Source organism: Aspergillus homomorphus (genome assembly GCF_003184865.1).
Source record: "Aspergillus homomorphus CBS 101889 unplaced genomic scaffold BO97scaffold_16, whole genome shotgun sequence".
NCBI classification, from domain to species: Eukaryota; Fungi; Ascomycota; class Eurotiomycetes; order Eurotiales; family Aspergillaceae; genus Aspergillus; species Aspergillus homomorphus.
The window spans coordinates 496,631-523,674 of NW_020291902.1; the positions used below are offsets into that span (position 1 = coordinate 496,631).

A 27,044-nucleotide genomic window follows, 5' to 3' on the forward strand; every position below is an offset into this window, starting at 1 on the left:
ATCTTGGCCATTCCTTACGATACTGCCGTAAGGAGATGTAACTCCGCCTCAGGCATCAGGACACGTGCCGCTAAGCCTGTCTCAGGAGCCACTAAGTAATTCAAACCCACACTAACTCTCAAAGTAGCCTAGTGCATCTGAGACAAAGAGAATTTATAACGCGCGCCGATGCTGCACTTTCTCTTCTTTTTTTTTTCTTTTCTTCTTTGTACCATACGCCCTTTCTAGACAGTGCAAGCCAGTGTAAATTGCATCCATGCGATTTCTGAGTCCAGATCGACATTCTGTTGGTGGTTCTCGGTTTTCCATTGCTGATCTTGCGATACCAAGGTGCGAAGACTATGAATCGTATCTTCGAGGGTTTCATAAGAGCTGGCCGAGTATTTTGCTTACTGTTACTCGGGCGGTGTCAGAGAAACCGCACATTCCTTTTTCTTGCTTTCGAATCGTATATATATTTCTACAAGATCTGTCTATATTTCCATGACTCGGATATCCAGAGGAGCGAAGAAATCTTGCGGGTGGTATTTGCAGTTCCATATAGCACAGGTCTTAGTGTAAAAATACATAATATACGGTCGAACAAAAAAGTGATAATCCCCCCAGCACGTACAGTGGACATCCTTGAAAAAGTCGGAAGACATGATGAAAGAAAAGGAAAATAACGCCTTGATATGCTCCTGCAGCCCTAAGAATTCAATCGGTTCTTTTGCCTCCCCGACCTCATGTCTAGATGCGGAAGCCCAGGGGTTTTAGTATCCGCTCACGTGCCACCTGGTTGGCAACGTTGCCGCCCTTCTCCAGCGCAATGGCGCCAACGATGGCGTACATCGTGTGAGCGAGGATGAGCTCCAATCCGGAGCTTTCGAGGTTGAGGGGCTAGAGAAAGTGTACCGGTTAGCAAAGGGCCTAATCCACCGACTCGCTTGCGGGCTTATTTGCTGCAGCCAGAGAGAGGGCAACGGAAGAAAAAAAATAGCCTCCGTTTCGAAAGAACCAGAACAGCCACTCACCATCCGAGGAGCCCATCTCAGGACCTTCTGCAGTTGATACTTCTGTGCCAAATCCGCCAGCTTCGACTTGTGTGTCATGAAGTTCTTGGTGTTGAAGGAGAGGTTGTTCAGGCCTTCCAGGGCGGGATGCCGGAAGGGCTTGCGGCCAAAGGCATCTCGAGAGGGGGGAGCAGCGGAGTGGCCCACCAAGGCCAGCGAAGCCTGAAGTTTGACAATACGCTTGCCTATAGGCCAGACATTGGGTCAGTCATGGTCATTTGTATCGGGGAGGGGGGGCCATCAAATGCCTTCCACCTCCGCCTCTCTTAACGTACCCAGGAAAGCGATGCGATCGTTATAACCTCTCCGTCCCTGATCGAAACTCTTGTGCGTCACCGCAAGCCATTTGACTTCATCTGATAGCACCTTGTCCCCGTCGGGGCCGAGCAGGCGGATGTAGAATTGGTCGAGGATCTTGGGGTCGGAGTTGACGCTAAAAGGAGGGCGCTTGGAATCGAGACGAAGACTGAAGGGAGCCTTTGCACGCTCAGGAGTGTAGGACCACCGGGGCCTGTTGTCAACGGGCGCCTCCTCCGTTGATGTCGACAAGGCTCGCCGCGGAAGGAGAGCGGATTCAATCGCGCTGGAACGGACGACGGTGCGGCACGCGGGGCCGGAGAGCGTCGTGACCGCGCGGGTGGAAAGTTTCGAAGCCATTGGAAATGCGAAAATCCGGATTCCGGGGTGGTGGAGGAGATGAGTATAGGGGAGTCGCCAGGCCGGGCTTTTTTTTTTGCACGGTCGATGATGGCAACAAGCAACAATACGAAGAATTCGGAGTCTGGAGACACTAGTCCAAATCGGTACTAGTTTCTCCAGACTCCGGCGCGTCAATTTGGCCTTTGAGCGGAGAATCGCATTCTGTATACCACTGCACTATACCTCTTCTTCCCACAACGACGACAATTGTAACTATGCCATTGGCCTAGTGAATAGCCTTCAAGTCCTGACGGAAAAGGTCGGTGTATCTATCTTGGGTAGCTCTTCAACAATGCCGTGCCCCAAAACATCTCCGCGCGGTCGGAACCCGGCATCGGCCCTATATATTTCACAACTATACCACCGAGGCTGGTATATTCATTCTCTATAGTTTTCTCCTCTTTCGCGAGGTACGCTGCATGCCGACTTATGCAGTACTATAAACCCACGGAAGGCTACGTACTTCCCCATGAATTACCTCCCTCTTCCCCCGACAATGGGGACGAGATCTAAGGTAGATCTAGGCGCAAGAACCCGCAAGCTCAGGAATTGGTGAATAGCTTCGGAAGCCAAAAAGACAAATAATGCGAAGGAAAAACAACCAATCAATGAACCTCTCCAAGATATCAAGCGCCATCTTTAGAATAAACGAGTCATGTTTGTACAGTACAGCGTAGCTGCTGGTCGCTTGCAGGATGGGCTTGGAGCCTAGAAAGAAAACAGCCGAGCCCAGAGGCCTTGAGCTCCTGCATGACACTCTACACCGCAATATGGCCTGACAGGGCATATCATTTCCCACCGCGGCTGTAAGTGTAACGAGAGAGAGCCGAGATTTCGGGTGACGGAACTTCGGTGCAGTTTCCGTGTCACCCCTGTCGGTCGGTTTCCTGGTGCATATCCAACGTGCAGGGAGCAGTCAAGTATTCTTTAGTGAGCGAGTCGGAATCGAGCCCACTCAAATTCTTTGCATACACTTGCGCCTCAAAGTACTGATGTATCAATTTAAATGACCGCAGCCGACGCAAACAGATTAGCGGTAAGAGTATCACATATCTCAAGGCCCGGAAGCTCGACAATTAAGGTGATACCAAGCGTCCGTCTCGAACGAAACATTTCGAAGCCACGATTGCAGTGTCGGCCGGGGATTTCTCTCTTCGGATGGGGCAGTGTCGCACTGGCCAGTACGGTTGACGAGATTTGAGAAAAGCGAGGCGAAGAATAGACGAGACCAGAGCCTTAGAGAGCCCTGATGAGCTAAACCAGAACGAGGATTGCTCAAAGCCCTGGGCTTTCCTCTGCTTTGAAACCCGGCCCTCAACGACAACCACAAGGGACAAACATCCAACTGCACTTCTCGGTAGTGTACAGACTCAAGAAAAGCCGGCCACCGGAAGGTACCTTCATTTGGCGAAAGGAAGACACCCTCTGCCTACCCTCAGCCCGGTTGTCGGCAGCTATCGCATAAGAAACCGTCAGGAATCCGACTTGAGCCTTCTTGGACACGGTCTGATGCAGCCACCATACAAAGCAAGGGTATGGACAGGCAATTGCTGATACCCGAGCCCAGAGCTGCTCTGGCTCGGGCTGCTTTAGATTCGAGCTCAGGAATCCATCCACGTGTCTCCGGGCAATGGAAATTGCTATTAGGGGCCTGTGTTGTACAAAAGTACCCATGTACTGGAAACTGCTATTATCCCATTTTCAGACCGCTTCGAGGATCTAAGGTTGTCCTGGATACTTCGGCAAAGACCTGGTGCAGGTTATGCTAGAACAAGCGTTGCAGTAGAGGAGAGCGGGGGTAAAAATGGATAAAGCTCAGAAGATAAAGTCACCTCAATGGCTTGCCAGGCGCTTCGGATTCGACATAATACTGCAAGCAGTCATGAACGTAGTCTTGCTGGGTACGACTAGATAAACCGTTTGTCTGCCGATATGAAGCTCTCGAAATCCCTGTAAAGTAAGCAAACTTTCGGGTCCCGTCTATGCAAAGGCAAACGCACACCCCAGTTCCCCGGGATTTCTGAAGCCACAGTTCGGGCACAGCTGCCGGAATGACCTTAGGGGCGGGAAACCGTAAACGTTCATCTGACGTCTATGTTCAGGGATCTGATTACTACTGTGCAAATTGATATCTGCCCATATTGTGGGAGAGGATTGACCCATGCAACGAGACCTAAGGAGACGAGGAGAATCTTAATTTATACAACCAATGACGTTAGAGGTTTCAATCGAGTGCAAACCAAAAGAATTATAGCGATGCAATGGTTGAGATAATCTGCTGGCATATTTGACTGTCATTCTTCCGTTCTTTGGTGTCGAAAGGTACCGGCTGTGATTATGGACTGAGACACGCGGATGCAAGCACACTGTCCGACATCTTCGACGACTCACTTCCGTCGGTCCCTTGCAGTCAGGACGGGAGAGCCAGCGAGATCCGTCAACGGTCACGATGATCACCCCCAGGCCAATGGAAATGCCATCTCCCACGCGGTCTCTTGCCGTGGAGCGGAAGTCGAACGGTATAGCGGTGTACGACCCAGAGCTATTTCGACCCGGTCTTCGGCCTCAGAATGGCATTATTTAAAGGGCCTGTTGTGGCTCGCTTTGTAGTATCTTCTCATCATACTCTCGTGTATCTCGATTTTCTCTTATACCCTCAAGCAGATCAAAAGTCAATTTTGTTCCCGAAAAGTCAGCGGTGTCAAGCAAGACGCTTTTCTTACCGGTCTACGAAATACCCCGAAGCTATCCGCGGTCTATACATCCGTTTCGGTCTTCAGAGCAACATGACACTCTGGACAATGTGCAACTTCCGTTCCGAGATCTGTTCAGAATTGGACCTCCATCCCGTCGAGATCAACAGAGAGGGTGTTCCTTTGAGTAACTGTTCTGTTCATGATCCGCCTTCACCTCAGCCTTTCCCTCCGAACCCACCGCCGAGTCCGGCTTGAATTCACAGATGATTCCACCGATAACGGTTGGGCAGAGAAGTACTTTCAGTATAGGTGAGAACTGTTTTCCCGCATCTGTCTGCAAAAATGCTTGCGAGGTGGCATACTGGCGCACGCCTTGAAAGCCAGAGACACGGGATCTTGGTACTGACCACATGACAGACGAAGATATGGCGCGTGATAGTGTTGTGGCAAGCATTGTGGCTGCCCAAGCATCAGCAGCGGCAAGGATAATATCGGCACAAAATTCGTGTCTCGAGAATGTTGCGTGAATCTGTGATGGGAAAAATTGGCATAGAGTGGACGGGCTATGGGGTTTCTGGAGTTCTTGCAGCAAATGTTCTAGAAAATGAAATCAGTCATGTTACCTTGTTAGTGAGAAGAGCAATTGGATATGCCTTGTGTTTAGCTACTGTGAAATCTGTTTCGCCCGGTCTCAACTCTGATGGAAAGGAACTCAATGCAAGTGCTGTTCGCACTCTGGAGTCCCAGGGAATAGTTCCCCTAGAAACATTGCCCTACGATAGGGTACCACCGCCGCCTCCAGTTTGCAGGCTTTCCAGGCCTCCATGACACGCGGTAGAACACCAAGGTTGTCCAAAAGAAAACGAATCAGTCATCCATTGACTGGCTATTGAATATATTGCAAGAAGAACATTTTAGAAAGAACAGGAATCAAAAGGTATGGCACAATCGAATCACAGGAAAGCAAGAACAAGAGCGCTAATCGTACTCAGGCCAACCACAGTCCAGCCGGTCTTGATGACCTGGGGGTTGGTGAGACCGCGGCCAGTATCCCAGATCAAGTGGCGAAGACCGTTCATGCAGTGGTAGGTGAAGGGCATGGCCATAGTGAACTTGAGGGCGACCTTGGCGAGGACAGGGAGAGCACCGAAAGCGGCAACGGCGGAGGCAGAGCCGAGATCCAAGCCCAGCATGGGAGAGGCGAGATAGGCAGTCGCATAGAGGTAGAGACCGCCGGACAGAGCGATACCGGTGATACGGTGCAAACTACTGCCGATCCAGGTGATTTGGGGCTTGTAGATGGAAAGGTGGGGAGAAACGGGGCGGCGCAGACGCTGCTCAGCAAGGAGCTTGTTGGGGTCGGAAGTGGTCGTGCTGGTGGTAGCTTGTCTGATTGTCGAGGTCAGTGAGCCCGTTTGCTATATCCCCACATGTCTAATCTATCATGGTCTTCGTCTCATGCGGTAGAATCGAAATCGCGAACTCCACCCAATCGCGAAGCCAGTCGCAAGATCGAGTCATCCTTGGGCGCAGCAGCTCACCTCATCTGAACGTTTCTTCCGAGAGCAACGGCGGCAGGCGAGACCGAGTTCATCAAAGACCAGCGCAGAGCGTAGGGCTGCTGGACGGCGACTGCAAACGAATCGGTTAGCGGAGCCCCATGGCTGCAGGGTCGAGATGTAAGAACGTACGCCGTCGCAGCGACTGCTGGGCAACCTTCTGGGAGAGCATTGTGACGCGTAGTGAGACCAAACGAGTAGTGACAGAGGCTGAAGATCCGACAGAAAAGGGAATGTCGTCGTTGTGGTCGACGAGGAAAGAAAGTAGCCTCGAACTCCCGACTCTCGTAACGGTTCGGAATCACGGGACGGACAACCTCGGGTTCGACTCCAGGTCACGGGACTGCATCCGGAGGGGGAATCTTGGCCAATGAGCACTGCTGCATTACCAGTCGGAAGATTCATCTTCCATTCCTTCACCGCCCGCGGCTGTTCCGATTCGAGCACCTTAAGTTTTCTTTTGCATTGTGTGTTTCTTCCTCTTCTTCTTTCTCTTTCTTCTCCAAGGGTCTCCGCGCACGTTGTCTACCATCTGGGATGATGTTGACGTGTTATGCAGGGCCTCACTGGTTCGGCATTCTGTCGTTACCGCAGAGGTCAATGAGATACCTGAGAAGGACTTGTCCCGTCGTTAATCGCCCATTTGTCTCTCGTCAATGAGATGAAAGGGTTTCATATCAGGGTTACATACTGTAGTCTGTAGCTTGAAGGTGTGAATAGGGGAGATTGTAGGTTAGCGTGGATCACGCCTATTGTAGTCTCGATGCGCCTTCTTTTCCTTTGCTTTCTGAATTGGTGCTTGTCAAGCATCATTTGTTAGCTTTCGATGTCACACCTTCGATGCTCAATTGTGCTCGACAACCGGTCTCATGAGCCAAGTACACGCCTGCTATTACGTGCTACTGGATGCACATCTGCGCCCTCAGCATAATGCCTGGACTGAATAAATGACCAAATCGCCAGTCAGCAGGACACGTGAGGCATAATCGCAGCGTTACTCAACCAGTAGTCTAACTAAGTCCAGTCAATTGAGTAATGCATGTTTGGCATGTCGATCCCGTGGTTGCGCGTGGAAATCTTAGCCGGACACTGAAATCAGATATCTCTGCAATAACTGAATGCAAGTCCACTGCCGATCCAGCATGTCCGATACCCACCACCATTCTATCCTCTTGCCGAAGACCATTCAGCACGGTTGGACGTCAAAGGCGAGAGAGCTGTCGGGCCGAAGAGGAAGAATACTGCCAGATGGACATGGAAGCAATTTAGGCTAAATGGTGCGGAGTGATGATTGATCAATTGATGGATGAGGGGAAAGGGAAGTATGGGGCCGGGGCTTATCAGATCAAAGCCCCCTCTTTGTTTAACAATGGCTATGCCTGCAAGCTCGTCAGGCCATTCTGCTGTATTCTACTTGCTTTCATCTGGCTCATCGATTTGACCTACAGCTGATATCAAGACACTTCGTATACTCACCAACATGGCTACTCCTCAAACCGCACTAGAAGCTCTCCGCGAGAGGACCATTGTAGACTGCGATACTATGGATGAGCAAGGCAAGCACGGCCTTTTTATCGCTATCATAGATTCGGATCACATCTAATCAGGCTGTTGCAAACAGTCGCCAAAACCTATGGCCCTTTCCAAGACTGCACTTCCAACCAGGTATCTCCGTCTGCTGTAGCCCGTCACAACCAAGAACCCTACTCACCAACTCTACCACCACAGGCCATCGCATTCGGCGAGCTATCCAAGCCAGAGAACGCCAAAGTGATCACCGAATCCGTCTCAGAAGCCAAAGAGCTGGTCACCAAGTTCCCCGAACTCAGCGTAGAGGAACTGGCCGTCGAGATCGCAGTATGTCCGCAACGCCTACATTTGCTGTACGCAAGTGACTGAACGGATTCGTCCACATCGAACCAGATGATCAAACTGGCTCTGAAGATCGCGCCCCATATCCGTGGTTACATCCACATCCAGACCAACCCATACTACTCCTACTCCACCGAGAAGACCCTCGTCAACGCCCTGAGTATGTATCTCCACGCAGTGCAACCCCTCCCCGGCCATACACAAACACATAGTTAACCCAGAGAACAACAATCCGACTAAAACCCCCAAACCCCAACACAGGAATAATCCAACTCGCGCAACACCTCCAACCAGGCTTCCCACAGTCGCGCATCTGCATCAAGATCCCCAGCACCTGGGAAGGGCTACTAGCCTGTCGCGCGCTCGAACAAGCAGGCGTGCGCACCCTAGCCACGACCCTTTTCACCCTAACGCAAGCGGCGCTGGCCGCCGAAGTCAACTGCACATACATAGCCCCCTACGTGAACCAACTGAAAGTCCACTTCGAGCCGGGGTGAGTCCCCGGTCGCCCCTCAAACCCAACCCCATCCCAAGTTCCCAACACCCCCCACCTCCACCCCCAAAACCCCACTAAGAACTAATGATGATGATGAAAAAAAAAAGATTCACCGACCCAAACAAACTCCTCCCCCTCTGTCCCCTCATCCAAAAATACTACCAGCGAATCGGCAGCCGCACGCAAGTCCTGCCGGCAAGCCTGACCTCCACGACCGAGATCCTCGCTCTAGCCGGCGTGCACCACATCACCATCGCGCCAGGCCTACTGCAGGAGCTCGCGCACCAGCCCGGCACCATGACGGACGGGAGCGTGCCGGCCTCGTTGTTCGATAGTCGGGACCCGGACCCCGTCGCCGCGGGACTCCCCGAACGGGCCTTGTCGTTCGTGAATGATGAGGCGGGGTATCGGCTTGCTTTTACCAGGGATGCGCGGGGGGAAAGTGAGGGGAAGTTGACGCAGGTGAGTATTGTCTTTTCTTCTGGTCTGCGCTGGTTGAGGGGGAAGAGGGAAGGAGAGGGGAGAAGAATTGCTGATTCCTATTGTTCGTTGCTTCTAGGCTGTGAATATCTTTTGTGATATGCAGGATCAGTTGGTGCAGCTCATGGGGTCGGTTTCTGCTTGAATGACGGAAAGATATAGGCAGGTAGGTTAGTGGGGGTGGTGAGCAACAACCATGTCATGTCTACTTCGGTTTGGCGTGAAGTATAGCCCAAGTGAGCGGCGACAACACCTAACTTAGCTAGAACATCTATGAATGAAGACTGATGACGCAATACTATAGCAGAAGAGCGCTGTGGTGTAATGTCTACTCACCTACACAATGTTCTACACCGGACCGAACACAAACCTGCTACCAAAATGGAACAACTAGGAACTGGGAATCTCCTCCATATCTCAATCATCTTTCATGCTATTCTAACTATCGCATACTGCATGCAGTCCACCGCCCGTTCCTCGCAACAATAGGCAAAGTAGGAATATAATGAAACGCCCGCTCATGCTGATGCCGAACCAAACTGACTATATACCGGGTTCGTCTGTTTTCTTCGATTTAGCTTTTTCGTTTCTCACACTTGACATCAATACATTCGGGAGATGTGCGTGTGCTTGCTCTTGGCTTTCATATGATGGAAGCTTTCGAATGATCGATTGATGACGGGCTTGTGTGTGTATGATAGTAGGTAATAATATGAGAGGGGAAGAGGAAGAGAGTTTCGATGTAAATGATCACATGAGAACATCAGTCATCAAACCAAACCATGGGGGAATCTAGGACTGAAACAGAAGGATCGAGGGGGGGGGAGGTCAAAAGGGTCGAGAAACAGGGGCATTGATAAGACGGAATATAATAACCAGAAAGAACACATATCATGCGCTCAATCGCTGGATAAACGTCTGCAAGAGAGTTAGTAAAAATGATCATTTCAATGAAGAGATAAAGCGGGAGAGGGTATGTACCGGGAAGAACTGCCGGAACCCCTTCAAGTCCAGCCGGCTCAATGCCCCCACGAATTCTTCCACCAGGTCCCCTCCCATGCCCATGCCTGGCAGTTCTTGGGTCCGGAGATACTCAAGGTATTCCATTCCCGTCTTGGCGTAAATAGTCCGCTGAAGCCCACCGGCTTCCGCGAGGACTTGTCTGGCTTGTGCATCCTTCGAGTTGAATGACGGCGTCGCGGGTAGTGCCCAGCACAGCGGCGACAGCCGGCTGATCATGAACTGGCCGAAGCCGGGCAGAGCTACCTGCTGGCCCGCCGCGCCGTTCACACCCTCCGGTGCAATGTCTGGACCACCCCACGAGCTGCCCATCTTGGATAAAACAGAGAATGCCATCTTGGCTGTGGTGAAATCTTCAATGTCCTTGGCGAAATGCTCAATCGTCGTGATCACAGTGTCGAACATGGGTTGGTTTCCTGAAATTGTTAGCCTGGGTATGTCAAAGACTAGGACGTATAACTCACTTTCACTGATGATGACAGCGCCGAGATCGTTATTCAAAACAGCCAGGAGGAAGTTGAGGTATTCGCGCTTTAATTCCGCCAAGTGGATCTCATCGTCTGTACCCGTAGTCGGATCCGCAATGCCGGAGAACACCCGCTGGAGGAAAGGTGTCAAGAGAGTGTCCAGAATACCATAGATTTCGGTCTTGAAGCCGAAGATGACCTGATCCAACAGCCGGAGGAACAGAGCCATCTCATCACGCGATGATGTCTGCGTAAGGAGGCCATCAATCCAGCGTGGAAGTTGAGGAAGAATGCGCGCCCCCAGAACGCCGATGAGTCGGGAGAAGGCGAATCGTGCCGCGGTGCGCACATTGAACGAAGACTTGAGCGACTCTAAAGCCACCAAAGTGGCTTCCGATACCTGCATGAATGCATCGGAGACTTCCGGCGCAGGGAGTGCAGCAGGGGAGCTGGTTCCAGGCATCCAATCGGAAAAGCCGCGTGCCAACGTGCCCAGAGCCGAGATATCATGATGGATCTGCAAAATAGCTCTCTCATCGTTGGCCTTGGCTGGCGCCAAATTCTTCTCCATGTCCATGAAGATGGGGGTCAACACGGACTGCGCGTATAGGACTTGCTTATCAGCGGGTATAGTGGGGGTGGAGCAAATGATGCCCACTGCCTCAAAAAGATACAATTGACTGGCGAACACAGCATCTGCGGAACCCTCGTGATCCTCAGACGACATTTCGTCTCCATCGGACCCTTCCGATGGCAATTCCGCATTAATCACCAGGAGGTCGCCCAGAGCAGCAACGACGTTCTGAGCAACGTTGCCAACGTTGTTTCGCAACTGCTTGACGATGCGCTGGAACAGATACCATGAGCGAGTCTTGACCTTTTTGATCGGGTGGTGAACTAATTGGAGAAAGCTCTCGAAAACGCTCGGAATGAGGTGAGTGTGGTGCTGGAAGAATGAGCTGTAGCGGACGCAGATTTCCATGTACTGCAGTTGCGTAGCGGGGTGAGTGAAGGAGCGGATGTCGGACTCGACCATTTTCAACATCATCTCAATGAGTCGCTCTGCAGCAGGATTGTTGGGAGATCCCTTAGTGTACAGACTGCCTGCTTTGACGGCAATATCTCCAAAGAGGAACATCTCGTGGAGAGCCAAGTCCAAGTCCCGCCAATCCAATTGGGCGCCCGACTGCCTCAGATTCTCGAAGGTCGTCCCTACTACCTCCGAAACTGCGTCGATGTATAGTTGTTCGTTCACGGAGGCGATAACCTGCTGAAGGACCCCCAACCGCTTGCGGAGGTCCTGGAACTCTGCTTCATCTGTCTGGTCGTCTTCGTCTCCCCACGAGGATGTCTCGTCGTAGCGCATCTTGGCGATAATAGCCTTCAAGATCGGCAGCAAGACGGAGGAGTGTTGAACAGCCAATGCGGGGTTGACCTTGGCCATCTTCCTGAGATAAGCCAGGAGGTCGCTGACGCAGGGAATAACGGTCGAGCAGACCTCGTCGTATTCGTCAGAGAAAAATCTCAGGATATGCGGAAGGAAGGCCTGCAGCAGGCCAGTGGCTTTCTCCTTGCAGTCAGCCATGATGATATCCTGCTCCAAGACCCGTACAATATCAATGACTGTAATATTGACTAACTTGGCCACCGTTTCCGCCAGATCAGTATCGTACTTAAACGTAAACCTATTCTCGTTGAGAGGGGGGCTATTGGAGAGCTGGGTAACAATAGTGTCGAGATTCAGGAAAATAATCATATCAATCTTATCCTCGGGCTTCATCTTCTTGCCGATGATTTCCGTGAAGACATCAACCGCCGCATCGCGCACCTTCTCTTCTCCGGACCTGAGTTCTGCCTTCTGCGCACGGCCGAGTTGCTGGAACAGCAGATCCATCATAGTCTGGTTCACCACGAGGCCGATATCGATCCAGCTCACCCAGCTGCCCACCGCCTTAAGGGACATCTCCACAATCAGGTCGTTGCCGTCCCGCCACTCGGACAAGATCTCTTGCCAGGAGCTGGCAATCTTCTGCATATCGCGCTCGCGGATCAGATCCTTGAGGAGGTTGGCTTTGTCCTGCTCTGCGCGGGACCGGGATACGAGGACATCTCCGATCTCATCGTGAATCGAATTGACGACACGGAGGTAGAATATAATCCCGAGTGGGTTGTCACGGCTCGTGCTCGCGGGGCTCTTGAAGGTGAGGCTGAGGAGGTCGTCGAAACAGGACTCCCACCCGTTCGCGTAGAGGGCCGAGAACAGGAAGGTGATAGTCTGAGCAATCTTGTTTTGAATGTTGGGCGGATCCGGAGTGGCATTTTCTTGGCCGTAGACTTGTCGTAGGTATGCCATCAGGCCGTCCCGAACGTATCCCAGGGCCTGTATATCGATGAGGCCGGCCTGAGCCGCACTGTTGACCACTTCCAAAGACACATGGCGTATGATTTCGGAGTGTTGTGGGGTTTTGGTGAAGAGAGCAAGGCAGACCTGCCATCCGGAGGGGTCGGCGCGGAGTTGGTTCAGGTAGTCGTAGGCCTGACTCTTGAGGGCTTGGTCTGAGGACGGATTCCAGGCGATCTCAATGGCATTTGCTACCTGATCGGAGGTCAACCTGACGATGCACAAGGAACCTGAACTTCAATTTGGAAGAAGGAAAGGTAGAGCGAAAAAGGGGCGGGGAGGTACGGAGGGGGAGGGGAAGAAATGGTGGGGTGGATATTCAAAAAAAAAAGAAAAACGGATACGATGAAAAAAGGCCAAGAGCAGGTTGCAACGTGCGAGGGTAACGTTGAAGTGATGAGAATTCGCTTACCTGTTCTTCCATCTTCGACCAGCCTGGCTGCCTTCGGAGTCGGCAGACTCAGAAAGCAATGGAGGGGAGAGAGGGGAGGGGGAGGGGGAGGGGGATGGAGTTCAGAAATCAATGGAGGTAGTGGTTTAGGACAGAATGATGCGGCGGCGAGTAGTCATAGCCTGGAGACTCTATCGAGCCATGACCGACTAGTGCGTCTTTAGGGAACGGTTGGGTCTAGTAGTCTGGACTTGGTAGTCAGACCCAGTTACTCGGACGGGTCACGAGGTAGAGAAGAATGACAACGCAGAATCAATAAAGACGACGATTGCTGTTGCAAAAGATAGATGGTTCTGGAAAAATTCAATGGGTGCAGTGCATTCTCTCAAAGAAACTCTTATCGTCCACCGGTCACTCCTCTCCTCGAAAAGACACATGAAAGGAAAGGAAAGGGTGGAAATTGCAGGTTGTTCCTGATTGTGTGGCCCAAAGCTGGTTCGCCCAAAAACGGCAAGGGTTGGCGTGCGTGTCGGCCTGACACTTCAGGCATCGAACCGCAAGAATGACATCGTTTCTGCAGCTGAATATACAGTCAGATCATTGCAATGCAGGTGCCGCCGCTTTTGTCCACGGCGACGGCAGCACACTCTGATCGGCTCACTGAGTGGAATCCTCCACGTGACTAGCACCGGATCTTCACTCCGTGGACGAAGTAAGTTAGTTAGCTAATCCACTCCAGTGTATGAAACAACAATCCATCGGGCTTGATATACGATAACCAGAGAGTCGTCTCCCAAGCAAATCAGTAACCCCAATTTTCGCGAAGTCTGTCTAGCTGGACCCAACGATTAAAGCTTCAAGTGAAAGTTCTTCGAGATCAGAACACTCAATCTACTCAGAGCTTTAGTCATGTAGAAAGAACGAACCCATGCTGCTAGATATAACTCGAACATCTCTAACGCACACTTCCACATCACGGTGTCACAACCGTCAAAGAAGTCATGTGGGGCCTCCAACGACCTCACGTCAAATCCTGCATTTTATCAAGCTTGACTCTGAGCTCGAAAAGACACTTTCATCTATCTCAGCAGGCCCAGTCCATAAGTAGTAGGCCAACACACAGTCACGACTTCAATTACACATCTGGTTGCTGGCTTATCATTGAGGCGCACCAACTCGAAAGGCGCCACATCAGGTTTGACGTTCCAGCGCTGCAGGGCATTGCTGGCCAATTGATCGGAAGTCGATGTGTTCGAATGTACAAGATACCAGAAGGGCTTTTCAACAAGGTGTTTTCCTTGCACATGGAGACTGGCAAGGAGATCTTGGCGAGAATTCCGAACCCGAATGCCGGCCATCCGCATTATATGGTGGCCAGTGAAGTCGCATCACTTGACTTTGTATGTGGGATTCAGTTCTAGTGCTGCATTGCAATATCCTAATATCGGTAAAATCATCTTATAGCTGCGAAATGTTCTCGAAATACCGGTTCCCCGTGTACTCGCGTGGAGCTCTTCGTCGCAACCAAACCCCGTCGGTGCTGAATATATCCTAATGGAGAGGGTAGAAGGGCGGCAGCTCGGCGAGATCTGGGATGATATGTCCGAAGCTCAACGCTTTGGACTCGTGAAGAGCTAAGTAAATGTTGAACGAAAATTGGTAAAAGCAAACTTCCCTTTACATGGCAGCTTATACTACCGAAGTACATTTCCACAAGGAAGAAGTATTGTCGCCATGGAAGGAGCAAATCTAGAAGGTCAATCGAAATGTGTTCTCGGTCCAACGACACAGCGGTCCTTCTGGGAGAACGAAATGCAAGCCATGGAGATTGACAGGGGCCCTTGTAAGTGCACAGCTGATATAATCTTTTTACCAAGAAAGTTGAACACTAATTTGGAGCATCAGGGGCAACGGCACAGGAGTACCTTGCAGCCGTCGCAAGCCGTGAAATAGCACGTATACAGAATGCACATAGCGGACTCCGTAATGTCACTGTGCCCCCAGGCAAAACACAACAAAAGCGCGATAATCATATAAAGCTCCTCGGGCAATTCCTAGCGGTGCTTCCTCATATCCTACCACCAGCAGAAATCCTTTCTCCGGTCCTACTGCACCCTGATCTTCATTCGGACAACATTTTCGTTGATGCGTCCGATCCTACTCAAATATCGAGTATAATCGATTGGCAAGCAGTCCACGCCGCCCCATTGTTCATGCAGACGAAATTCCCTTCGATCTTCAACTGCGACGACATATACCCTTGGGGTGCGGTGCAGCCCCAACTCCCCAACGATTACGATTCCCTCTCGCAGGAAGCAAAAAAGCAAGCCGAAGACAAGGTTGATAGGCTCCGGCTGAAAAAGTTCTACGAGCTGGCCTCACGAACATTCAACCCCGCTCTTATTCATGCCATGGACCAGATGAGAAACGAGAATGATCCTACCACTTTTATCTTTTACATTGTCGGTCAGTCCTTCGAGGACGGTCCCCTCCCATTAACGGAACTCCTAATACAGGTGTTTGAAAAATGGGACCAGATCACGGAACGACGAGGTTCCAGAGAACCATGTCCCATCTCCTTTTCGAGACAGGAGATCGATGAGAGTCGGCGTCAAATCGAAGCTTGGGCAGCCGCATTCGGTGACTTTAAGTGTTTGCGTGCGGAACTTCTTGGGGAAGATGGCTGGGTTTCGCATGACGATTACGAGGAAGCTATGGGCAGGTGGGAGGAACACAAGACGACTTTGGAAACTCTACGCAAGCGATTGGAAACTCTCTGCTAGAAAGGCTACTACGGCTTAAACGGCCTTTACGAAAGTAGAGAACGAGTAGGTCAGAACCAATTTGAGGTTGTCGAAGGGGAGGCAGCTGCTCTGCGAACATCGGTTCAGTTTAAACATGTGAAAGCATACGACGTCGCGGGATCTCTTGAAACCAAAGCTGTTATTGTTGTCAGTTGATGAGAATACTGCACACCTCCTTGATCGGTTTTTAGGTTCGCAATCTATCCTTTCAAGCTTACAACAACCTCTTAGTATGCGTGAGTAACGGATTTCTCAAGCGATATGCGCTATAGTACTCAAGTCATCAAAGTTGCACATGTCGCTGAACGCAGAAAGACTATTACGCTCGGTTGGTCTTTTTTATGACCACAAGGCTCTCGACTGGTGTATCAATGTATGTCTTTCTTTCTTCTATAAAACTCGGGTCCACTCATATTATCACTTGGTCATCGCTGTGATGCATCCTATGTAAGATCATCAAGTAAGCAGGCCGTTGCCACAGAATATTCGGCATAGTCTACTCTATTGCTCTTTCAAATATATCACTGCTTCCCTTCTTGCCGGAGGACCTCCAGCTCCATCTTCTCGAATCCCTCTACAGCCTGGCCGTATCGCTCATACACCCCTGACTGATACCCATCTGCAATCTTCTCGATGAAATCCTCCTCCCTCCACCGCTGCCCGATGAGGTCCTCAAAGGTCTGGTCAGCCGTCCTCTCCAACGCCCAAACAGCCTTGTATGCAGCTCCGAGCGCACAAGCATTATCCCCGATCTCCAGCTTATACACCCCGTCACTACCACCCAGGATCTCTCCGGCGACCTGAGCAATGGCCTTATTCTTCGACCCACCACCTACCAAATATACTCGGCGTGGCTGAGCCGGGAGGCCTCCACCGGGACTCTGAGTCAGTCCGCGCGACCGCAGGCGCAGAGAGAGCATCTGACTTTCGACGATGGCGCGAGCCTCATCCAAAGGCTTATTCCAGCCCTCTTCTGTCTGGTGCAAACGGCCATTCTTCGGGTCGTAGTCAAACCTCCACTGCCCCGCACGCAGGTTAGGCACGATTTCCGGGCGAGGAAAGAACAGACCCAGCTTCATGGGATCCGAGTCTGCTTTTTGTCCCATAGGTGGAGTTTCGAGAGTGATCTTGTCGAAATTCGCCCACGATGAAGTAGCGGATTCTCCAAGTTTCTCATTGATCGCATCGCGGACCTGCTCACGTGCGAGACCTCCATTCTTGTAGCACAACATAAACATGTACAGACCGGGGGTGGTGGGATGATTGAAGAAGTGCGTAGCGGGGTCGGGCTTGTAGTTGGGGGTGGACATGAGGAAGGTAGTCGAGGTTCCAAGTGAGACCATAGCGTCAGACGGCCGCAACGGAAGCGCGAGGATGGTAGCCGGGTTGTCGCCCGTGGCGGGGATGATGGTGCAGTCGGGACTGAATCCGTAGCGCTCGATGTAGTACCGGTCGATGGTTCCCAGCTGGATGCCTCCATCTTCAGGGACATCGCCCAGCTTCCGCTTCAGGTCTTCCACACCGGAAGGTCCCGCACACAGCTGCAAAAGCTTCTCATCGTAGGCTCCCTTCTTGATATTCCACAGATTCATACCACAGACATCGGAGATATCGAACGGCGCAATATGTCCCAGGAACAGCGACGCCAGGAACGAAGATACCAGCGAGATCCGCGACGTCTTCTTATACACCTCGGGATACTTGCGTTGGAATCGTAGGATCTGGGGCCCGGTAAATCTCTACAGCCAAAGTGAGACTGTTAGTAAATCTTCTACACAATCGACCAAGAGAGTTGGAAAGAGAATTCTTACATGATGCGCCTTGCTGCCTGTAGCAGCAGCCAGCTCTTCTTGTCCGCCAAGGTATGCATCGAATTCGTCGCATTCCTTCTGGGTACTGGAATCCTGCCAGTTAGGACTGTACGGGTGCGAGAACGCACCCTCCAATTGCTCTTCTAGTGTCTTCTTCGCATCCAGGCTCTTCAGCAGCTTCTCTGCATTCTCCCCCCAGTAGACGCTTCCGTGCTGCTGGCCGGCGCCGCTGATACCTTTCACACGGCGGAAATCCAGCCCCTGCTCGCGTAGTCCACTCAACACCCCGTCGAGGGCCTGCAGCCAGAGCGCGACGGGCGCGAAGACCTCATGCTCGGCCTCGTTGGTGAGAACGCCTTTCTTGATAGGGAAGCCGTGCGAATCAGCGTCAAAGTCGAACTTGGACACGTAGACAACCTTGAGGTCGGAGTTGACGACTAGACCCTTGAGTTGCTGGGTGGACAGGTCGAAGCCGATGTAAAGCGGGCTGGCGGGTTGGGCCATGGCTCCTGAACTGCTGCGGTCCGGGGAAATGACGTAGGTGCCGTGGGCTGAATGCGGGATCAGATGCCACAGATGCGATAGTGGAATGTCACGGGAGGATTGTGTAGAAAAAAAGGTAGAAAAGACTGTTACGCATAAGCAAAATAGAAAAAGCAAGTGGTGGAGGGGAAGTGCATGTACATGTATGCAACTACCGTGTGGCAAAGAGTGATCCGACAAACACCGCTGATGCAATGGCCGGGGACGCTTACTTACTACCCTTCCACTTCCGGCTACTTGTTTATGTGTGGTGCAGCGGGGAAGAAATTCATTCAAAGTTTGTTCGATCAACACCGTCAATTCTGGCGAGACTTCCCCCTTTTTCTACATCCCAATAGAGTCCATCATTATGACACGATATTGCCGAAACGTCGTCTATTTTACCGAACGCGGCTCTTCTCGAAGTTGGATTCCCTCAGGTCTCCCTGTAACATTGAGCTCAGATTTATCCCGGGTTCCACCGCCGCCGGGAATTTACCCGGTTGATCCTCATTGCAGTCAACAGTGAGTGAGAGGGGGTCTAGATCATATTCATCCGAGATCATATCGGCCTGCGAGGAACATCATGACCAAGTTAAGCCCCGCACTAGTAGGGATTGGGCTTCGACAGATGATTCTAGGGCCCATTAGGTGTTGAATTAATCCATGTCTTGTTGTCACCTGGGCTTAGGGATCCCCGCGATCAGTTCTGGAGGGGGTTCATTCTACTGCCGAGGATGATCTTCACCAAACGACCATGTTTGTGCTTGCACATCCACATACACAAGAACCTATTTCGAGTCATACATTACGTGCTAATAGCTTTTCTTTTGTTCATTCGTTCCCTTCTTGTCCTTCCTATGTTCATCCTGATTGAGCTCTATCAACTCTACCCGTACTCCAAAGCAGGGAAAAGTGTGGGTATCAAAGGAGCATGGAGGCCAAAACCACAAAGAGGTCTTTATCACCAGTGAAAGCGCGGTGAACGAACTCGCCGGCCATGTACAAGATCGCAGAAAATAGCAAAATATTCAGAAGCAAGTCTTCGCTATCTACCGATTTTTGCGAGCTTCATGCTCATGCTCGTGCTCGTGCTCGTGCTCGTGCTCATGCTCGTCTCCATCTTCCGGCTCCGGACGCGCCCGTGAGGTCACATCGGCCGGGATGAATTCTTCAGAGAAGGTCAACTCCTCATGCTCAAGGGGAATGAACCGGACCTTGACTCGCTTAACCCCGCGGACCTTTTCTCCGATAGCAGTGCGCAACGCCTCTTCCGCCTGACGAGCACGGTTGATAGGCCATGCGCCTGGCATTGCGATCTCAACATCCATGAGATAATTTTGGCCTGACTTCATACCCTGAACATCTCGGACCTTAAGCGCCTCGCCCTTCTCCAGGAGAGCCAGCGCCTTACTAGCCGCTTTGTGCACCGAAACCTTCACATCATCATCCACCGTAGTATCCGCCAACTCCAAAAGGGAAGTCTTTGTATTGCCCCACCCAGCCTTGATAACCATCAGTGAGATGAGGAGTCCTCCCACGGGATCCAGCCAGGAAGCGTCTTGAAACATATAAGAACCGCCGATCGTAAAAAGGGCGACAACGCTGGTAAGGGAGTCGATTCGGTGGTGAACGGCATTGGACGCCAAGACTGACGACTTGCGTTCCGTGGCAACCTTCATGGCTGTTTGACACGTGGAAAGTCAGTATCACCTGTCGCGCTTGGAGATGAAAGCTAATGGAGGAAACTCACTTGCATGGTAAAGCCATTCCTTGACCACGATCGACCCAGCAGCCAGCCATGCAGCATGGATGTTTGGACCGAACGCTTCTACCCCGTGGCTATGCGAATGACCGTGTCCCAAAGCCCCCAAGTGCGCAATTGCTTCAGCGATTTCCGGATAGAATTGATGCAGAAGGACCTGCCCGGAGTTGAGACCCATGAAGACACCGCCGCAGAGCAACAGGCCGCTCACACCCAAAGCGCCAATACTCTCTATCTTTCCGTAGCCGTTGGGGAACCGTTCCGACGGGGGTTTCAGCGACCAGGCTACTGTGGCTAAGGTCAAGATATCTGAGACCAGATCGGTGAGGGCGTGGTAGGCGTCGGCAATGAGGGCCTGAGAATGAAACATGTAGCCACCAATAAACTTGCCGATGGCCATACCAAGGTTGGCGACGAGGCCGATCCGCGTGATCCGCACTCCAGCATCGTGCTTATCGGTTGATGTAAGGTAGACATTACTGCCATGATGGTGGTGGTGGTGGTGGTGGCCACCGTGTTCCCGTGTTTGAATGGCCATTGGGGGCAAGGTGATTGAGATTGGTTGCTTAATATAGGAGGTGGTAGCAGTGAGGGATGGAATCAGAGTCGGGCGAGAGTTCGGACGAAGAGGGGCATTGGGGCACGCGACAGGAGAGGAGGGAAAGATCGATGAAAGACCAGAGGCAGTGCGGGGGCTCTTGTGGTGAAGCGATCCCGACGAGGAAGGAGGGGCAGAGGAGAAGGAGGAGGAGGAGGTGTTCAAATTTCGCAGATGGTGATGATAATAATAAGCCCGGGGGAGACGAACAAAGCCGGACGGACCGCGGCGAAAGAGGGATGGAGGAGAAGGTGGAGGATGGGCCCTGCACCGCAGGGGCTGCGTCAGCATCCTCGTCGGTCGAAACGCTTAGCAGCCGTCTAATATTATGGCACTGTAACGACTGGATTTGGAAAATTTGGTGCACTCGCGAGAAGGGAGGAATTGCTTCTTTCTTGGCCAAGCATCAACCACAGCTCCATGGTGTTGTTGGATCCGTAGAGGGGATTAGAAGGATGGATGGACAGCCAGCCAGTCAGCCAAGGCAAACGCCAGTTCCATCAGTCATCATTTCTGCCCCGGCTGAGGCGAAGCCGACATCATACGCTGACGAACAGCCCGATCCACTGTCTGTACAATGTTCTCTAATCCACGGAATGCCATTGACTCGTCAGCGGAAAACCATTGCTCCGGCCTAACATCGGGCAGCTTGTGCCGCAAACCAATTATGAGACAGTGAATGTAAAGATCCGTACCGGGTTGTTTGGAATTTGTTATCTAAAGAGCGGGCTGGAGATCTAAGCTTTTGATTGTCACAATGCTCCCGAGAGTCCGAGAGATCGTGCCGCTGACCGCCCAACACTACAGCACCCGGCCTTGGCACGGCTGCGACAGCCAAACATCAACCACCTTGATACTGAACAGAATCACGTTGCGAACGGCTCCACCATGATGAATGGACCTGGTCTTCGCCATTTCGGTTTCACGCCCAGCTTCGACTCGCAATCACTAACCTCTCTAGAGCCATCTCGGAACTGAGCCCGTTGATCATCTACCCAGTATCCGCCTTGGCTTCTTGGCGATGATGAATCCTCTCCAGGAACCCTGCCGGACGCGCGTGCTATCAGAGCATTGGTGGATATTCTATATCAAGCCCGGACTGTACCAAGGCGAACTCATATATCCAGATGGATGGTAGATGAAACAGCCATAGTGTTGGCTTGTGACCAGCAACGCAACGGCAGAGAAGCCATTGGTCATTGCAGGGTGAATCGAACAGACCCCGCTGGCGAATCGAAGAGCTGGTCTTTGTACCTTTCCAATTATGATGAACGTGCTTTAGGTACCAGTCAAGCAAAGCTTGCTCTTCCCCAGAAACCCCGAGGAAGTCGCCATCACAAAGCTGTGCATAACATGGCCGTGCCCATGGCCTCTGGCAAAGGTGATGTGGCAGACGCTCAAGGAGACACCACTGCCGTAAATAAGAGGCCGGATGAGCGAGGCATCTAGTCATTCTTTAAGGGAAGCGACCATCGTCCTCGAGACAACGGCAAATGCATCCTTCATAGCAGACGTTCGTGGTTCTGTCAAAAATAACTGTCCCGCTGCCTTGAGCCGGATCTACATTGAGCTTCTAATGCTTGCCGCTCTTTCCCAGGTGTTTATGTCTAGGCCAACAGCTTGCCACTAGACGAGGTGGTCGCTGGAATCAGCCACCTACTCAGCACAGACAACATCTTTTGCGAGAGTGAGCTGAATCTGATCCTACGCCCAAGCCAAATACGCCATAGAAAGGATCCCGGCCCATATATACAGGTTTTGGACACCCGGGCGGGGCTCGTGTTTATCGAGCCGCGAGAGACTCTACCAGTGAAATCAACATCATGAACGCGATTATTGTGGATTAGGTGTTAAATGTCTTTCTGCTTCACTTGGCGCAAGGGCCTCAGGGTCTCAGTCGTCTACGCTGCTTCCCAGTTCTATGGTGTCCAGACGATGGGCCAGCTGGCCACACTCACGTTGCCTCCAATTTCACTAGACCTGGCCATACCGGTGCCATGGGTCGACTAGGACGTAGAAGGGAGCCTGGAGCCGTGCCTGTGGCGACCCAGTTCGGTTCTCAGGGCCGCACCTGCATTAAAATTGCAGGTGATGCAAGTATTTGAGGAAGGTGGGTGTTCTTCCGACTGTGAGCCTTGTGGCGGACATGATGCGGAAACTAATATGACAGAGCGGATGGAGACGGTCCAGGCTTGCACGAGAAGCAGAAGCCTGATGCTAGGCGTAGGGAAATGATGAGATTGTGGGCGTCCAAGGTTGCAGTATGAGTACTCCGCACAGAGCCAACGAAGCGTCAGTAGTAATATGTTCCTCTAAACGTGTCTCCGGTCATTGCTACCTGATTTCCTGCGTCTCTTCTTCGACCATTCTATAAACCAACGAAAGATAGAAGCAGAACGACCTGGTATATGAGCGATAAGCTGAAGCTGTTGAGTGATGGAATCATCTGACCGTCAGCCATGATGCTCAGCCTTGTCGATCTTGGCGGGGTGCATTGCTTTGTCCCACATATACAAACGGGAGTCAGTCATCTCAAAAGCACGTATCATTCAGAATCTCAACAATATCCAACATCACAGACTTTTAAAAATGCCACCTTCGATATCTTCCTTACTGACCAGGCTGCATCTTCATTCATCAGATCTCTCCCAAGAGCTAGTCAGGCCTGTTCTCAGCGTAGTTGAAGAGTCCCAAAAGCAAGCAGAAGATAAAGCAGATCTCCCTTCCATACAACAATGTGCCATCCACTTTGAAATGTTGGAAGCATTTTACGCCCTTCGGAAGCGGGTTACTGCCTCGAGGAAGCTGGCGAAAGCTCTTATCCGTATACATATCAAAAAGAGCCATGGGAAGGCTCACAAAGATCGAGAACTCTCCGACACATGGTACCGATTTCTATCGATCGCGGTAGTCAGGTTCCAGAAGTGGATTCGCGCGACGGATCATCATCTGAGAGCTAAACAGCCAGAGATGAATGACCCTATTGTTCTACCTCCGCTTGGTGTGTCCCCAATCTCTACTGCACGTCCGTTTCAGTCTCAACTCTAATAATGTCAGACATTCTAATGGTATGGCATGCCTTTCTGCTCAATCCACACGACTTTTCTGGATATTGCATCTCGAATCATCTCAACCACATTCGGGATCTCTCGTTCCCCTGGACAGCAGTAGTAAGCCCACTCTACGCTTGCAACCATGTCAAGATGCTTCCCACATCTAACTCAGTTCCAGCATCAAGCACTATCCCAAGAAAACTGGAACTACACTCTGCCCGACCGCACGGCAACCTGGCTCTTCGACGAGCTCAACATCGCCCCAGACCTAATCATGGCACTCCAACGCAACGAAGCCATGACCGCCAAGGACATTGCTACTACAGTCTCAGCAGAGAACACCCCGCTGATCGACAACATCCTCCGACAAGGCATCTTCATCGACAAAATGCACAATTTGCTTTGGATCTGTAGTCCCGCGCTCCAAGGGACCCTCGCCCGGGCACTCGCGCGCTACGAACATTTTGTTACGTTGTTCCGCTTGCACCCAGACAAAATCCTTGTTCCGACCTTGGATGTAGATCTAGTCTGGCACACGCATCTGTGTAGCGCAGAGCTATACGAGAAGTCGATGCTTGAGCGGACTGGGCGTTATATCAATCATGATGATAAACTCGGAGAGGAGGTATTGACTGGGGCCTTTGAAACGACCGGGGAGTTATTCGAGGCTGCAACAGGGGAGATTTATGGGGTTTGCTTCTGTTGGGATTGTGAGGCGATGCGCTCGGCTGGAGAGATGGTCGGGGGTGAAGTTGGGGCGGACGCGCGAAAGAAGGTTGAGGAAGAGGTGGACTCATACTGGCGAGCTGAAATGGCCAGGCAGAAATAGGTAGTTGGCTATGGATGCTTTGAATCCGTGTCGTTAGTGAAGTCTTTGCCGTCATCCCCAAATCCAGTACCATGGCGAATCGCCTTGCGTTCGATAACTCAGGATTGTACATGGCACAAACGAAGAGTTTAGATCTTCAATGTTGATGGCTGGAGACCAGATGAGATACAAGCTGAGAGATTCTGAGAAATGGTCGACGGCAAGCGCATTTCTGGAAAAGCAGATGCGCCAGATTGAACGCTCGCGCACATTCGTAGCGCCTAAGAGTGTGATTGAGGCAGACCACCAACTCTCAGCGGCAATCACAACGGCACGGCCAGGCTGCATGGAAGGGTAGGGATCTTGACCGTTTCCCCGCCCCGCTGGCGCTTACCCTTCGTCACCCGTTAGTTAACAGAGACCAACCCACCTCTGCACCTTGCCGCTAAATGCTTATCACACGGACAAGAGCTGCAGCTGGCACTAGTCAAGGCCAGAGTTCTAAAATCGCTTGAAGAATGGTTGGATGTGACCTTCTTCTGCGTCACGCTCCGCCACCTGTGCCAACGACCGCTTCGATACGCTCTTCAGGATACATCCAACATGTTACTTTCCGTATACTTGAATGCTTCCCCTAACTCGGGCTATAAATATGGGGTCAAGAAGACTCTGGATGCGTGGGTACAGAGAGTGTCTACCAGACTACAATCACAATGGATGCCATCTGGGCCAGCCCCCCTTGTCCATCACAAGTCGCAATGAACCTCCTGGAGCTGAGAAAGCGATATGGAGGTGTACTCGCAGTCGAAGAATGCAAAGACAGACTGATTCAAGTGAGCTGACCTGTGGAGAAGCCAAGGTGCAGCCGCTAACCGTGCGTATGAATAGGACCTATTCTTCGAGGTTGAGACTCTGCAATTCGTCCTCCACAACGAATGCGCCAAATTTGAACACAGAGCCCACTTTCTCAACCGAGAACTGGATGCGTATAAGTCGGAGATTGGGGACTTGAAGCATAATCAGGTACTTTGATTGTCATTCACGCTGCGAGTCTACGACTGATGATGAACCAGGCCAAATTAAGCTACGTGTCTATACTGGTGGATGGTGACTGTATGAATGTACGTCAGCCAATTGTCCTCGCACCAGCAGTCTTGACTAATAGCACAGTTCAATGATGCATTCATCAAAGAAGGCCACGACGGTGGCCGCAAAGCTGCACTTCTTCTGCGCCAGTCTGTCGAGCGCTACATCCGGGACATCGACGCTCAAGCCAGCCCAAGTCTCCAGTACAAAGTGTGCGTCTATGCGAATACACCCGGTCTGGAGAAGGCATATCGCGAAGCAAAGGTGCTGCGTTCCAACGAGACCCTCGACCCGTTCATTCGAGGCTTCAACATGGAAAGTAGCCAGTGCGATTTCATCGACGCAGGCAACGGCAAAGAATGTTCCGATGTCAAGATCCGAGGTATGCCCTAATTCTCTTCTAAGCGTGTTAGAACCGTCTCTCTGACACCCTAACACTCACACAGCAACCTTCGAGCGAGACATCCTCGACGTCCACTGCCACCACATCATCTTCTGCGCCGCAACAGACAATGGGTACGCCCGCATCCTCGGCTCCCACCGCGGGAGCAAGCGGATCACCCTCGTCGAGGGCGCGCCATTCGCCTGGGAAATTGAGCAGCTCTCCAGTGAATTCCGGACCACCTCGTTCCCTGCGGTATTCCGGTCTCTGAAGCTGCCCGCACGCGCCTCCTCCTTCAGCGCCGTCGCCACCGCCTCAGCCAACATCAGCATGACAGCTAGATCCTCAAGCACCAGCACACCACCCTCGTCGCCTCCACGGGACTATGCCACCATTGCCAAGGCAAACCTCCCGCTCCCCTCCTCCACTTCCCTCATCACCAGCAGCAGCAGCAGCAGCAGCAGCACACCCTCCTCTTCCTCGCCGACCACATCCCAAACTCCAAGCCCCACATCATCATCGTCATCATCATCACTATCCTCCACAGCCTCACCGCCAACCCTCATATTCGACATCTCCCCCACCCCCAAGTCGCCAGACAAAAAACTCCACTACAACGCCCGAGACCAACGGATCGACCCACCCCTCCGACGCCCCAGCAGCAAAGAGAACTACGAGCGCCTCCGCACCGCCAAGTACTGCAACCAGTACCACCTCCAGGACGACTGCCCATTCGGAGATGGCTGCAACTATCGGCACGGGCGACGGCTGCGCGCCCAGAACCTCCATGACCTACGGTGCATCTCGCGGACGAGCGTGTGCGCGGAGGGGCTGTGGTGCGCGAACCGGAAGTGCGTGTGCGGGCATCAGTGTCCGTTCGAGGAGAGAGACGATCATATGCTTGAGGAGTGTCGGTTTCCTGAGGAGATGCATGGGGTGGATCGGGTGGTGACGAGGGTGGAGTAGTGTGTCTGTTTGTCGACAGTTCTGTAGCGGGGTGTGTCGGCAATGGGGTTTCGGTTGGGTAGGGATGATCTGTTTTTTTTAGCGGAGTTATGGTGTAGTGGTGTATGGAATGAGTT

The 27,044-nt window shown here is 51.9% G+C and overlaps 10 protein-coding genes across 10 annotated transcripts; 5 read left to right on the forward strand and 5 right to left on the reverse strand.

Moving 5' to 3' along the window:
- Window positions 1-521: 521 nt before the first annotated feature.
- On the reverse strand, window positions 522-1,773 carry BO97DRAFT_405345 (mitochondrial 54S ribosomal protein mL57). Its single transcript, XM_025695165.1, has 3 exons — window positions 1,328-1,773; window positions 1,014-1,237; window positions 522-879 (listed from the first exon to the last, which is right to left on the reverse strand). The coding sequence occupies exons 1-3, from the start codon at window positions 1,707-1,709 to the stop codon at window positions 730-732; spliced, it is 756 nt and encodes a 251-aa protein (XP_025551927.1). The 5' UTR covers window positions 1,710-1,773; the 3' UTR covers window positions 522-729.
- A 3,550-nt stretch (window positions 1,774-5,323) lies between these two features.
- Window positions 5,324-6,279, reverse strand: BO97DRAFT_405347 (succinate dehydrogenase cytochrome b560 subunit). The gene is made up of 3 exons (XM_025695166.1): window positions 6,139-6,279; window positions 5,989-6,079; window positions 5,324-5,836 (listed from the first exon to the last, which is right to left on the reverse strand). The coding sequence occupies exons 1-3, from the start codon at window positions 6,176-6,178 to the stop codon at window positions 5,401-5,403; spliced, it is 567 nt and encodes a 188-aa protein (XP_025551928.1). The 5' UTR covers window positions 6,179-6,279; the 3' UTR covers window positions 5,324-5,400.
- Window positions 6,280-7,384: 1,105 nt separating this feature from the next.
- On the forward strand, window positions 7,385-9,035 carry BO97DRAFT_54604 (transaldolase family protein). The gene is made up of 7 exons (XM_025700897.1): window positions 7,385-7,562; window positions 7,628-7,671; window positions 7,735-7,863; window positions 7,930-8,038; window positions 8,140-8,371; window positions 8,482-8,836; window positions 8,934-9,035. Exons 1-7 carry the CDS (start codon window positions 7,487-7,489, stop codon window positions 8,997-8,999), a joined length of 1,011 nt encoding a protein of 336 aa, XP_025551929.1. The 5' UTR covers window positions 7,385-7,486; the 3' UTR covers window positions 9,000-9,035.
- Window positions 9,036-9,301: 266 nt separating this feature from the next.
- On the reverse strand, window positions 9,302-13,564 carry BO97DRAFT_389895 (Ran GTPase-binding protein LOS1). The gene is made up of 4 exons (XM_025693734.1): window positions 13,155-13,564; window positions 10,339-12,937; window positions 9,836-10,290; window positions 9,302-9,772 (listed from the first exon to the last, which is right to left on the reverse strand). The coding sequence occupies exons 1-4, from the start codon at window positions 13,164-13,166 to the stop codon at window positions 9,746-9,748; spliced, it is 3,093 nt and encodes a 1,030-aa protein (XP_025551930.1). The 5' UTR covers window positions 13,167-13,564; the 3' UTR covers window positions 9,302-9,745.
- Window positions 13,565-14,134: 570 nt separating this feature from the next.
- Window positions 14,135-15,916, forward strand: BO97DRAFT_470233 (phosphotransferase family protein; the record flags this gene model as incomplete). Its single annotated transcript, XM_025699931.1, has 5 exons — window positions 14,135-14,158; window positions 14,231-14,533; window positions 14,598-14,734; window positions 14,822-14,976; window positions 15,039-15,916. 5 exons carry the CDS (start codon window positions 14,135-14,137, stop codon window positions 15,914-15,916), a joined length of 1,497 nt encoding a protein of 498 aa, XP_025551931.1.
- A 395-nt stretch (window positions 15,917-16,311) lies between these two features.
- On the reverse strand, window positions 16,312-18,447 carry BO97DRAFT_389897 (xylulokinase). Its single transcript, XM_025693735.1, has 2 exons — window positions 17,749-18,447; window positions 16,312-17,676 (listed from the first exon to the last, which is right to left on the reverse strand). The coding sequence occupies exons 1-2, from the start codon at window positions 18,250-18,252 to the stop codon at window positions 16,459-16,461; spliced, it is 1,722 nt and encodes a 573-aa protein (XP_025551932.1). The 5' UTR covers window positions 18,253-18,447; the 3' UTR covers window positions 16,312-16,458.
- A 445-nt stretch (window positions 18,448-18,892) lies between these two features.
- Window positions 18,893-19,283, forward strand: BO97DRAFT_54631 (uncharacterized protein). The gene has a single exon (XM_025700899.1). It carries the CDS (start codon window positions 19,008-19,010, stop codon window positions 19,242-19,244), a length of 237 nt encoding a protein of 78 aa, XP_025551933.1. The 5' UTR covers window positions 18,893-19,007; the 3' UTR covers window positions 19,245-19,283.
- On the reverse strand, window positions 19,146-21,082 carry BO97DRAFT_477762 (cation diffusion facilitator family transporter). Its single transcript, XM_025700580.1, has 2 exons — window positions 20,024-21,082; window positions 19,146-19,954 (listed from the first exon to the last, which is right to left on the reverse strand). The coding sequence occupies exons 1-2, from the start codon at window positions 20,922-20,924 to the stop codon at window positions 19,323-19,325; spliced, it is 1,533 nt and encodes a 510-aa protein (XP_025551934.1). The 5' UTR covers window positions 20,925-21,082; the 3' UTR covers window positions 19,146-19,322.
- A 2,109-nt stretch (window positions 21,083-23,191) lies between these two features.
- Window positions 23,192-24,630, forward strand: BO97DRAFT_368309 (uncharacterized protein). Its single transcript, XM_025692695.1, has 3 exons — window positions 23,192-23,634; window positions 23,691-23,803; window positions 23,865-24,630. The coding sequence occupies exons 1-3, from the start codon at window positions 23,223-23,225 to the stop codon at window positions 24,513-24,515; spliced, it is 1,176 nt and encodes a 391-aa protein (XP_025551935.1). The 5' UTR covers window positions 23,192-23,222; the 3' UTR covers window positions 24,516-24,630.
- Window positions 24,631-24,942: 312 nt separating this feature from the next.
- BO97DRAFT_443001 (CCCH zinc finger DNA binding protein) lies at window positions 24,943-27,034 on the forward strand. The gene is made up of 5 exons (XM_025698324.1): window positions 24,943-25,327; window positions 25,383-25,517; window positions 25,568-25,615; window positions 25,665-25,962; window positions 26,027-27,034. Exons 1-5 carry the CDS (start codon window positions 25,208-25,210, stop codon window positions 26,926-26,928), a joined length of 1,503 nt encoding a protein of 500 aa, XP_025551936.1. The 5' UTR covers window positions 24,943-25,207; the 3' UTR covers window positions 26,929-27,034.
- The last annotated feature ends 10 nt before the right edge of the window (window positions 27,035-27,044 follow it).

What these genes read in the sequence shown, in the direction of transcription:
- BO97DRAFT_405345 (XM_025695165.1), bottom strand. Translation starts at nt 1,709, where the DNA reads ATGGCTTCGAAACTTTCCACCCGCGCGGTCACGACGCTCTCCGGCCCC. An exon ending in CGATCGCATCGCTTTCCTGG is followed by an intron (nt 1,238 to 1,327) that starts GTACGTTAAGAG and finishes TCTGGCCTATAG; the next exon opens with GCAAGCGTATTGTCAAACTT. An exon ending in TGAGATGGGCTCCTCGGATG is followed by an intron (nt 880 to 1,013) that starts GTGAGTGGCTGT and finishes CACTTTCTCTAG; the next exon opens with CCCCTCAACCTCGAAAGCTC.
- BO97DRAFT_405347 (XM_025695166.1), bottom strand. Translation starts at nt 6,178, where the DNA reads ATGCTCTCCCAGAAGGTTGCCCAGCAGTCGCTGCGACGGC. An exon ending in CCAGCAGTCGCTGCGACGGC is followed by an intron (nt 6,080 to 6,138) that starts GTACGTTCTTAC and finishes ATTCGTTTGCAG; the next exon opens with TCGCCGTCCAGCAGCCCTAC. An exon ending in GGAAGAAACGTTCAGATGAG is followed by an intron (nt 5,837 to 5,988) that starts GTGAGCTGCTGC and finishes CTCGACAATCAG; the next exon opens with ACAAGCTACCACCAGCACGA.
- BO97DRAFT_54604 (XM_025700897.1), top strand. Translation starts at nt 7,487, where the DNA reads ATGGCTACTCCTCAAACCGCACTAGAAGCTCTCCGCGAGAGGACCATT. An exon ending in CGATACTATGGATGAGCAAG is followed by an intron (nt 7,563 to 7,627) that starts GCAAGCACGGCC and finishes TGTTGCAAACAG; the next exon opens with TCGCCAAAACCTATGGCCCT. An exon ending in AAAGTCCACTTCGAGCCGGG is followed by an intron (nt 8,372 to 8,481) that starts GTGAGTCCCCGG and finishes GAAAAAAAAAAG; the next exon opens with ATTCACCGACCCAAACAAAC.
- BO97DRAFT_389895 (XM_025693734.1), bottom strand. An exon ending in CGCTGTCATCATCAGTGAAA is followed by an intron (nt 10,291 to 10,338) that starts GTGAGTTATACG and finishes TAACAATTTCAG; the next exon opens with GAAACCAACCCATGTTCGAC. An exon ending in GGTTCCGGCAGTTCTTCCCG is followed by an intron (nt 9,773 to 9,835) that starts GTACATACCCTC and finishes ACTCTCTTGCAG; the next exon opens with ACGTTTATCCAGCGATTGAG.
- BO97DRAFT_389897 (XM_025693735.1), bottom strand. Translation starts at nt 18,252, where the DNA reads ATGGCCCAACCCGCCAGCCCGCTTTACATCGGCTTCGACCTGTCCACC. An exon ending in CAGGCAGCAAGGCGCATCAT is followed by an intron (nt 17,677 to 17,748) that starts GTAAGAATTCTC and finishes CTTTGGCTGTAG; the next exon opens with AGATTTACCGGGCCCCAGAT.
- BO97DRAFT_54631 (XM_025700899.1), top strand. Translation starts at nt 19,008, where the DNA reads ATGATCTTCACCAAACGACCATGTTTGTGCTTGCACATCCACATACAC.
- BO97DRAFT_477762 (XM_025700580.1), bottom strand. Translation starts at nt 20,924, where the DNA reads ATGCTGACGCAGCCCCTGCGGTGCAGGGCCCATCCTCCACCTTCTCCT. An exon ending in GGAATGGCTTTACCATGCAA is followed by an intron (nt 19,955 to 20,023) that starts GTGAGTTTCCTC and finishes CGTGTCAAACAG; the next exon opens with CCATGAAGGTTGCCACGGAA.
- BO97DRAFT_368309 (XM_025692695.1), top strand. Translation starts at nt 23,223, where the DNA reads ATGCCACCTTCGATATCTTCCTTACTGACCAGGCTGCATCTTCATTCA. An exon ending in TATTGTTCTACCTCCGCTTG is followed by an intron (nt 23,635 to 23,690) that starts GTGTGTCCCCAA and finishes TAATAATGTCAG; the next exon opens with ACATTCTAATGGTATGGCAT. An exon ending in CGTTCCCCTGGACAGCAGTA is followed by an intron (nt 23,804 to 23,864) that starts GTAAGCCCACTC and finishes ACTCAGTTCCAG; the next exon opens with CATCAAGCACTATCCCAAGA.
- BO97DRAFT_443001 (XM_025698324.1), top strand. Translation starts at nt 25,208, where the DNA reads ATGGATGCCATCTGGGCCAGCCCCCCTTGTCCATCACAAGTCGCAATG. An exon ending in TGGATGGTGACTGTATGAAT is followed by an intron (nt 25,616 to 25,664) that starts GTACGTCAGCCA and finishes CTAATAGCACAG; the next exon opens with TTCAATGATGCATTCATCAA. An exon ending in TTCCGATGTCAAGATCCGAG is followed by an intron (nt 25,963 to 26,026) that starts GTATGCCCTAAT and finishes ACACTCACACAG; the next exon opens with CAACCTTCGAGCGAGACATC.